The 10,000-nt window shown below is 36.8% G+C and overlaps 1 protein-coding gene across 1 annotated transcript in view; it reads left to right on the forward strand.

The window, feature by feature from the left end:
• Window positions 1-10,000, forward strand: part of LOC144958491 (electroneutral sodium bicarbonate exchanger 1-like) — a 68,137-nt gene that overhangs the window by 29,368 nt on the left and 28,769 nt on the right. Inside the window, exon 5 of the mRNA XM_078890479.1 lies at window positions 7,051-7,121. Within this exon, the coding sequence (XP_078746605.1) occupies window positions 7,051-7,121 (71 nt within the window). The remainder of the gene's footprint in view (window positions 1-7,050; window positions 7,122-10,000) is intronic.

Raw genomic sequence — 10,000 nt, forward strand, 5'->3', positions numbered from 1 at the left:
TTAACAAAACCAAATTGAATTCAGAATTAATTAATCAAATTATTTTTTTAATAGTAAAATAGAATAAAATATGTCATACTTAAATCTCAGAGACTTACTCCCCATCAACTAAGACGTTATATTGATTCAATGAACATCCATTTTTGTGTTAAAACAGATACTATTCCATGTTTTCACTATAGATAGTTCGAAGATGACGTCACTCAAGCCTTTGTTGTTATATTTTGCCATCCGCGTTTGTGAGTTATTCTCACTGAACTGTATTAACCAGACTATAAAAGTTCATGGTTACACATAGTTTTGTGTGTTCGTCCGTTTTACTTCCGGATGGCAATGTTATGAGCTTCTAAGCCAAGCGCATACTATCTATACGTATAATAAATAGTTCAGTCTTATTTTGGTCTGAAATCTTGGAATATATATTTTATGTGGAAAATGTAAACAAAATTGATGGATTTATATAATTTATATTATGTATTATCTTGTAGAGCTGAATTTAGTCTCTCCTAATTCTTCTGTATTTGAGACTAGGTAGATCAAGGAATGATAAATGTCATATTATGACATGTTCTCAAGCCCGGGAAGCAATTTTGTTGCTCGTCTTTGAATATTTTCAAGACCTATTAACTGCCTTAGATACATTGGGCTCCAAACATATTTCCCATACTCAAGATCAGGTCTTATAATAGTTTTAAATAATGAAAGAAACATGCTATATTATCCAAATTAGTAAAACTCCTGTATATGATTTCCAACATGCGATTAGCTTTAGTTGTACAGTCATTAATAAGCACATCGAAGTTCAAATGTGAGTCAAAAACAACACCAAGATCCTTTTCAGGAAAACAATATTGAATCAGAGTTATCGGAGTAATAGATGTTATTAGGATTTCTTTCTTTCCAACTTGCACTTGTTGATAATACATTATAATTGCCACTTCCTTGACCATTCAAAAAGAGAATTAATATTATCCTGAATGATATCATGCTGATCAGATTCATTTTAAATGTTAGTGTCATCTGCAAACAATCTACATTTTGATAGAATTTTGTTTGGTAAGTTATTAATATATATATATATATATATATATATATATATATATATATATATATATATATATATATATATATAATACTATTGAGGAGTCAAATTTAAAAGGCTGCTATATTACATTTTTATCATTCAGAAAAATCTACAACTTTATAAATATTAATTTTGTGACTCAAAGAGGAAAATCCTTGATTGTTTGCTTCATAAAGCAAAAACCAAGTGTTTTGAAACTTCAAAGATTTTTGTGATTTTAGTTTTCCTGAGAGCATTATCTCATTTTCTACCTGGTTATGACTCAAGGGTGGTTAAGATTATAGATATTGAAGTCCCGATCGCTCAGTGGTAGAGCACTCGCTTCACACACACACACACAAATGGAGCGTGATCGATCCCGAGTGCAGTCAAGACTTATTTTTTCTACCCCCCCCCCCCTCAACCCCCTGTCTACCCAGCAGTGATTGGGTAGCTGGGTCTGTTAGATCTGGCGCAAAGTTCTTTGCGTTAGACTAGCGTCGTCCTATACAAAGGATATCAAGCAACTGCTATTGTCCGTTTCACGCTATAGAACTCTCGATAAACTCCGGCTCCACGGGCCTAATGGCTCTGAATGACTCCTTCTTAAGATATTAAAATTAGCATTTGAAGTCAATGACTTGCTTTAATTGTGTATGATTTATTGGGTAACATGAATATTGATGGTCTGGTCGGCCGATCAAACCTCTGAAGTCCCGAATTTCAAGATTGGCAGAACAAAACTCTGAAGTCGACATACGAGCTTTGAGCACCATGGTACACAAAGCTCGCATGTAGACTTTATAGTTTTGATCTGCCGATCATATAAATCGAGACTTCAGAAGCTTGTTCCGTTGACAATTGATTTAGTTCCTTGATGTAAAAAAAAAACAAACAAAAAAACAAACTAAATAAAATTATTCATTTTTTCTGGCCATTATTTTTTTTTCTTTTCGACCGGTTTGAAACGCTGGGTCATATTTTTTCATGAAGAGTGAAGTGTTCCGAATAGTAAAATCCCGATTCGGACAAAAAACAAAAAAAAAAAAAAAAAAAAAAAAAAAACCCAACAAAACTAGAGCTTTTATATAGCGCAGTATCCACTAAACGTGCTCAAAGCGCTTTACAAAGGGTCTCTGACCAACAGCAACACGTAACATGTATAACGAGACATGACTCCTGTTAGGCGATATTACAATTTTTTTTTCCGACAGAGACAACGCTGTCAACGGTTATGTTCTCATTTTACACTTGAGTACGGTGAGAAAATGTGAGTAAAGAGCCTTTTTCCAATGATTCAACTATGCGCCGAGCGAGGCTCGAACCCAAGGACCGATAGCGTGTGTCATATCACAAGACCACATAGCCACACAGCGGTTGATTAAAGTTTTTATTTTCTTTTTGAAAAGTTTATGAACATTAATTTAGAAAGAGCATTTTTATGGATTATAATGCTCAGCTTGTTAAACAATGCTATATTTATTCCCATGCAGTAAAAGTCCTCCTTTAACCATTTCGTTACCACTCATAGGAAAATCGTCACATTTGTTACGATTCAGCCAACAATATTCTTATTCTGATTTCATTTTGCTATAGTTATAGCTATAAAATCTGGACACTGTTTTGCAGAGCTCATTTTTCTGAACAAAATATAGAATATACTCGTTACTATTATTCTGTTCGAAAAATCTATTTTTGTGTGTTTGGTGAGTATGAAGTTTCGGGTAAAAATCTGAAAATAGCTGGTCAGGAGAGAGTTAACCCTTTCCTTACCAGGAATTTTCAGAATTTTCCCCAAAATTTCACACCCACACAATACAAAAATATTTTTTCTAACTCAAGCAGAAAAGCAAAACTAGACTACATTCTATGCATGCTATTGATCAGCAAAATAAAATGAACTCTACAACACAGTGTCACGTTTTTATAGCGATAATAAAACATTTTTCTTTAAATGGTGTGATTTACAAAAAGAAAACTAAACTGAATGATAAAAGTGTTGGCTTTATCTTATCTCTCTCCTTACCGATCCTTTTCAGTATTTTCCCAAAATGACAGGCTTATCCAGCAGAAAAATAGATTTTTTAAAACCCAGACAAGCTCTCTACAAAACAACCTTGCGTTCTTATTGATTAAACAAAGATCATTCTTCAAAGTTTGTGATGTACAAAATAAATCTGAATAAGAAAAATGTATATTGTGTCGAAACAAATGTGACGATTTTGATGTAGGTGGTAAGGAGAGGGTTAACTAATGTGACGATTTTCCTGTGGTTGGAAAGGAGAGGGTTAAATGGTTTATGTGGTTAAAATCAAATTTTGTTTTAAAATACCGTTGGCTGTTGTCAGGTGCCCATTTAAATATGAGGCAAGAGTGGTAACAGGTCTGAATATAGCGTCTAAATTTTAGCTTTACACTCTTAAATGTAACTGGTTTACGAACAAAAGCTGACACCTTCATTTTAAAGGCCGTCTGCGACAAAACAAGACAATAATATCATAAGAACCTTTTAGAGACTCGAATCAAGCGGAGAAAAACATTCCCATTACCTGCACAAGATTTAAACCCACAATCTTCCGCTTCAGATGTGATTAACTAACCACCACATCGTCGATTCATCTTTAGTCATTCTTCAACATTAGAGATCAAATTTCGCGTTTCCAAAGAAGTGGATAGATAGAATGGAGTTGACGTCACTCAAGCCTTTGTTATTGTTTTTTTTTGCCATCCACGTTTATGAGTAATTCTCACTAAATTGTATTATCCAGACTATTAAAGTTCATGATTACACAGAGTTGTGTGTGCTGGTCCGTTATACTTCCGGATGGCAATGTTATGAGCTTCTTAGCCAAGTGCATACTATCTATACTACAAATATTATTTATAATATGAAAGCAAAACATTATAAAACAGACGATGGAAAACTGACGTTTGCTTGCTCTGAAGTTTATCTCATTCTTTCTGATACAGTACCAGACAAAAAAAAACACGAGGAAAACAAAATGATTCCCAAATTGAGCGACTTAGAAAAGTTAATTTTCTCAAATAATTTTCATCTAGCCTAGTATTCATTTCTCTACCTTGTCTGGCACTGTGTAGAGGAAACATATTCCAGATTTTTATCTTTCAAAAAGACTGTTCTCAATTCAAAAGACAGTTCTCACGGGTACAGATTCAGCCTATAGTATTCATTCAGTGTGATGCTTGTTCTCCGGTCATTGAACAATAGTTCAACTGATTAATAGATAATTAAATATATAAATGAATGATAAAATAATTTTTTTAAGTAGTCATTCAGAGCCCATGGAGACGGAGTATATCCCGTTTTCTATGGCGTGAAATGGACAATAGCAATTGATTGCTGCCCTTTTCATAGGACGCTAGTCGATCCCAAATTGCTTTCAACCAGATCTAACAGACCCAGCTACCAATCACTGGGGAATCAGAAAAAAAAAATCTCGACTGCATCCGGGCTCAATCTCGGATCTCTTTATGTGTGAAGCGAGTTCTCTACCAACTGATCTATCGGGAACTCCCCCCCCCCCTGATAAAATAAAACGTCTATAAATTATAAATAACTTTTTTACGAGTAAAAGTCGACATCCCCTATCCAAAACCGTTTGCGATAAAAACAAAACAAAACAAAACAAAATAAAACATCTTTGAACCCGGAAGATAATGCGGATAAAATAATATATATTTCCCGTGGACTTCACAAAGATTTAAACCTACAATCATCCGTTTTAAAAGTTAGTGACTAGACTAACCACCTCGTTGAATATTCATTCACCTCTATCTAGTCATTCCCCACCAATATACGGATCGAATTTCATGTTTCTAAAGAAGCAAGTTGTTGTTTACAATATGAAAATTAAACATTACGAAACAGTGCACGTAAAACTGACGTTAGCTGGCCTGACGTTTATCGTTTTCTTGGCGATATTAATTAGCATAATAAACCAACGCAAGGCTTTAACATCGGTCCCTTAACATGTATGATGCCCCTCCCACCACCACACTGTAAATATCTTTCAATCAATCTTCTTAGGGATTTCTTCTCTCAAGTGATTGTTTTTCTTTCCTTCTTACTTCTTTAACACAGATTCATTCATTCATTCATTCATTCATTCATTCATTCATTCATTCATTCATTCATTCATGCATTCATTCATTCATTTATTTATTTATTCATACATTCAATCATTTTATTTCAATCTTCCTCTCTATATTTCTTCTATTTGTCACCTCCTTTTCCTCCTCCTCCTCCTCCTCCTCTATCTCATAATCATCATCATCATCATCATCATCATCATCATCATCATCATCATCATCATCATAGTAATCATCATCATCATCATCATCATTATCTTCATCATCACCATCACCGTCATCATCATCATCATCATCATCACCATCATCATCATCATCATCATCATCATCATCATCATCATCATCATCATCATCAGACTAATAATCATCATCATCATCATCACCATCATACTAATCATCATCATCATCACAATCATCATCATCACCATCATACTAACCATCATCATCATCACAATCATCATCATCACCATCCTCCATCTTCTACTCATAATTATTTCTTATTCACCTCCTCTTTTTATCCAATTTTTCTATCTCCTCTTTGTCTTCTTCTCCTCCGCCTTCATCTCATACACGTTTGATCCTATCGCCCTCACACACACACACACACAGACACACACACACAAACACACACATTCACACATCTTCTATCAATAGTCTATTAACCCTTAATCAAAAAATAATAATATTATGTTCTCATCCATTTTGATATGTCATGTTATACATTACAACAAGATTGTCACCTTACTCAGGATCACGATCCCAAACAATACGTGTGACGTTACGGCCTTAGGGCTAACCACAGACTACTAGGAGCAAAAGAAAATAGCGGCGCTCGACCTCTCACTAGCCACTTTTGATGACGTTTTCCTACCTGTTGTCGTCTCTAGTCCTGTATTCTCTATGGGGCTAACCCACCCTGAAGACTGACTCCGACGGACGACCCGGCACTCCCGTCCTCTGCCGTCTTCCGGGTAAAGACGTCGGGCACGGACAAAATTAAGTACAAAGAATGAAGAGAAGAGCCGCTAGACCTACCCATACCAAGCACCCGACGCTCGCTATGACACTAGCTTTCGGATCAGATGGTCCTGGGTTCGAGCCTCGCTAGGCGCATAGTTGAGTCCTTGGAAAAGGCTCTTCACTCACATTCTCTCACCGCACTCAAGTGTAAAATGAGTACCTGGCCGTTAACAGCATTGACTCTGTCCGAAAAAAAATTGTAATATCGCCTAACGTCCTACATGTTAAGGGTTGCTGTTGGCCAGGGATTCCTTGTAAAGCGCTTTGAGCACGTATAGTGGATATTGCGCTATATAAAAGCTGAAGCTCAAGATGTCAACCGAAATAACCTACGTTGTCCAAAGTTAACAAATTGGCCGTTATAATCTGGCTCATTGAAAAAAAAACAACAACAAAAACACGAAAGTTCTTAAAGCGAGGTTCGAACCAGGGACCTCTCGGTTCACAGTGCAATGCCTCAACCATTTGGCCATCTCGAGCCCTTCAAGGTCCCATAGCCGTATGAAACTCATAATGCGATGTTAATCCTGATAGTGCGGCTATGTGGTCTTGTAGTATGACACTCGCTTTCGAATCAGAAGGTCATGGGTTCGAGCTTAGCTCGGCGCATAGTTGGGTCCTTGGAAAAGGCTCTTTATTCACATTCCCTCACCGTACTCAGGAGTAAAATTTAGTGCCTTGCCGTTAACAGCATTGTATCTGTCCGAAAAAAAGTAATATCGCCTAATAGGCGTCATGTCACGGCCTACATGTTAATTATCACTGGCCCCTTGTATAGCGCTTTGAGTACGTTTAGGGGATATTGCGCAATTTAAAAACTCAAGTTTTTTTTTTCTTTCTGTGATCTGCTTCCTCAGATGGCTCGCCCTACAACTCTAACGAAGACCTGTCCAGTGCCGATGCTAAAGGAACCCCACGGACTTTGCGGGTATGTACAAAAGATTTTAATAACGAGAAATGGCGTGAGTAGAAACGTATCAGAGGACAATAAAAAAAATAAAAAAATAAATAATGAAAAATAAAATTCCCTTTATTCATCCTATAGGGGAAATTTGTCTCTAGGGTCTATTCCAAAGGAAGACTGGAATAACCCAGGCGTCAGCCGCAGTGCAGCGCCGCAAATTGAGCTAGGGCGAGGTGACTTGCTCAGGGACACACAGTGCAGCGTGTAATCGAACTCGGTACCTTTCGGGTACGAAGCGGAGACCGTACCGCTGAGCCACGCTGCCCCAATAATAGAGAATGAAAATAACTTTGCGGCGATGAGGATTAGAGGATCTCGGTTTTGCTCGCAAAAGATGTTTGTTGAATATCTTTATGTAAGATATACATCTATTTTGTGTTCAGAAAAGTTCTCACGGCTGCTAGTGCGATTTTACTCCAACCGGAAATTGAATCTCATAGTGTTCATCTAAAGAGAAATGGCCGACATATGACTCAATTTTCAAACCAGAAGAAAATGTATTTGTCTTTAAGGTCTATTCCAGCATAATCCACGAGTGAACCGCAGTGCAGCGCCACAGTGTGAGCAAAAGACTATATTGCTTTGGCACAAAAGTGCCGACAGTGGATAGAGTATCTCAGACTTTTAATTTTTTTGCTAAAGGAAAAAAAACAGGTACCGATAACTGACTGAGATTGAAGCTATTTTCTGCAGGTGCAAATTATGTAATGCCTAACCTATTTGGCCATTTCAGTAGCAATAACATTTATATGGTCAAATCTCCCTTCCTATCAATTTCGGTCTCGATAAGGACTCCATAAGGCCTCATTCTGCTGTTTCCATTTTACCCAGTTAACGCCTGTGTTCTTTGCCTAGCCCCATTTTACTTGTTGTCCAATTTGCAGCAGTTCTTTCTCTTTCAACAGTACGCCGCCAGATAGTTTTATGTCTGCCACGTATTCTTTTCCTCCATGTCAATGTCGTCATACTGTCATTATCCGATTCTTTTCTTAGTATATTATTACGGCCGATGCATTTCCATCTCTTTCTTCAAACTTCATCACTCGTTGTCCTCAACCATGCTCTTTCTAATACCTTTTCGTTGCTTACTTGGCCCTGCCATGTTATATTCAATATCCGTCTCAGAAGAAGTAGAGGGATAGAAAGAAAAACGAGAGTGCTTGTATGTGTGTGTTTGTGTTTGTATGTGTGTGTGTGCGCGAAAGGGAAGAAAAAAGAAGAAGAAGAAGAAGAAGAAGAAGAAGAAGAAGAAGAAGAAGAAGAAGAAGAAGAAGAAGAAGAAGAAGAAGAAGAAGAAGAAGAAGAAGAAGAAGAAGAAGAAGAAGAAGAAGAAAGAAGAAGAAGAGAAGAAGAAGAAGAAGAAGAAGAAGAAGAAGAAGAAGAAGAAGAAGAAGAAGAAGAAGAAGAAGAAGAAGAAGAAGAAGAAGAAGAAGAAGAAGAAGAAGAGAGAAGAAGAAGAAGAAGAAGAAGAAGAAGAAGAAGAAGAAGAAGAAGAAGAAGAAGAAGAAGTGATTTGTTGACAGGAATGAAGATTTGAGGAGAAGTTATGCAAAAATATTTTTTTTAAAGAGTGAAAAGTCAGTAAGACACACACTGAGTCTAAACCAACAATATATTTTTTAAAGATTAAAAGCCCTTAAATTTCCAAACTTCCTAGAAGATCATAGAAAAAAATATATTATTGCACCATTTTACTCTGTTGCTTGTCTTTTGAAAAGCATATTCGTAATATTGAACTCTGTTGTTTGTCTTTTGAAAAGCCTTTTCGTAATATCCAGTTTCCTCACTGACGTATGCCATTTCAGTGGAGACTCCAAATAAAATTTGTTCTGCCTTTTAAAACAAAATCCCTGCTTCCATAAGTCAATAATAATCAGAAATAATAACGTCAAATGAGTGTCATGGGTTGCTCTAAATTTATTGCCAACAGCAGAAATCCATAAAAAAACCTGATCGATCTTCACCGTCCCTCCTTTAAATAATAAAGAGGTTTATTATCTAACAAAGTTTACATTTTCTCACGGTCTTAAAAAAAACCCCAAAGGAAGAAGCAAACAAACACACAAACAAATAGGCGAACAAACAATCAAACTAAGAATAAAAACGAGAGCCCCCCCCCCCCCCCCCCAACCTCATCCCCGAATTCTTATATTCTCTCAACTTTCTGATCTCTATATTTACTTCGTCTCTCTCTCTCTCTCTCTCTCTCTCTCTCTCTCTCTCTCTCTCTCTCTTTATATATATATATATATATATATATATATATATATATATATATACGTGGCCTATGATGACGACAACAGTGATGACGTTACTATTACAGACGATGACGCCTCCGTGGTAATACAATACACATTTACATAATGACGATTCCCAGGTTGTCATACAAACGCCGCTAAAAGGCAAGGCCACCTCAGGTACCAGGACAATTAATAGTGTGACCCCTGGCCACTTTAGGGTCAACCATTCCAGCTAATGACCAGACAAATTGCATGTGTCCAGAGGACATAACTTCCTCGTTAATCTGATGGTGTTAGGAATGCAGAGGCGTCACGCCTGGATGGCTGCTTTGGGCCAGGCTCGACATTACTGTAAATCGAGGACAGTGAAATATTACTGTGAATTGCAGTGTATATACATAATATTTGCATCTAAATGTAGTACGAGTACAACACATAGGTTCTGTTCCCAAACTGTAGACAACCGTTTGTATATGATTTAAAGAGAGATTAGAGAGAAGGGAACACACACACACAATCACACACACACACACACAAATTACACAGATGGAGAGAGATAAAGAGAGACAGACAGAAAGAGAGAGAGAGAGAGAGAGAGAGAGA

Source organism: Berghia stephanieae, chromosome 13 (genome assembly GCF_034508935.2).
Source record: "Berghia stephanieae isolate SIO BIC M18660-M18661 chromosome 13, UCSD_Bste_1.3, whole genome shotgun sequence".
NCBI classification, from domain to species: Eukaryota; Metazoa; Mollusca; class Gastropoda; order Nudibranchia; family Aeolidiidae; genus Berghia; species Berghia stephanieae.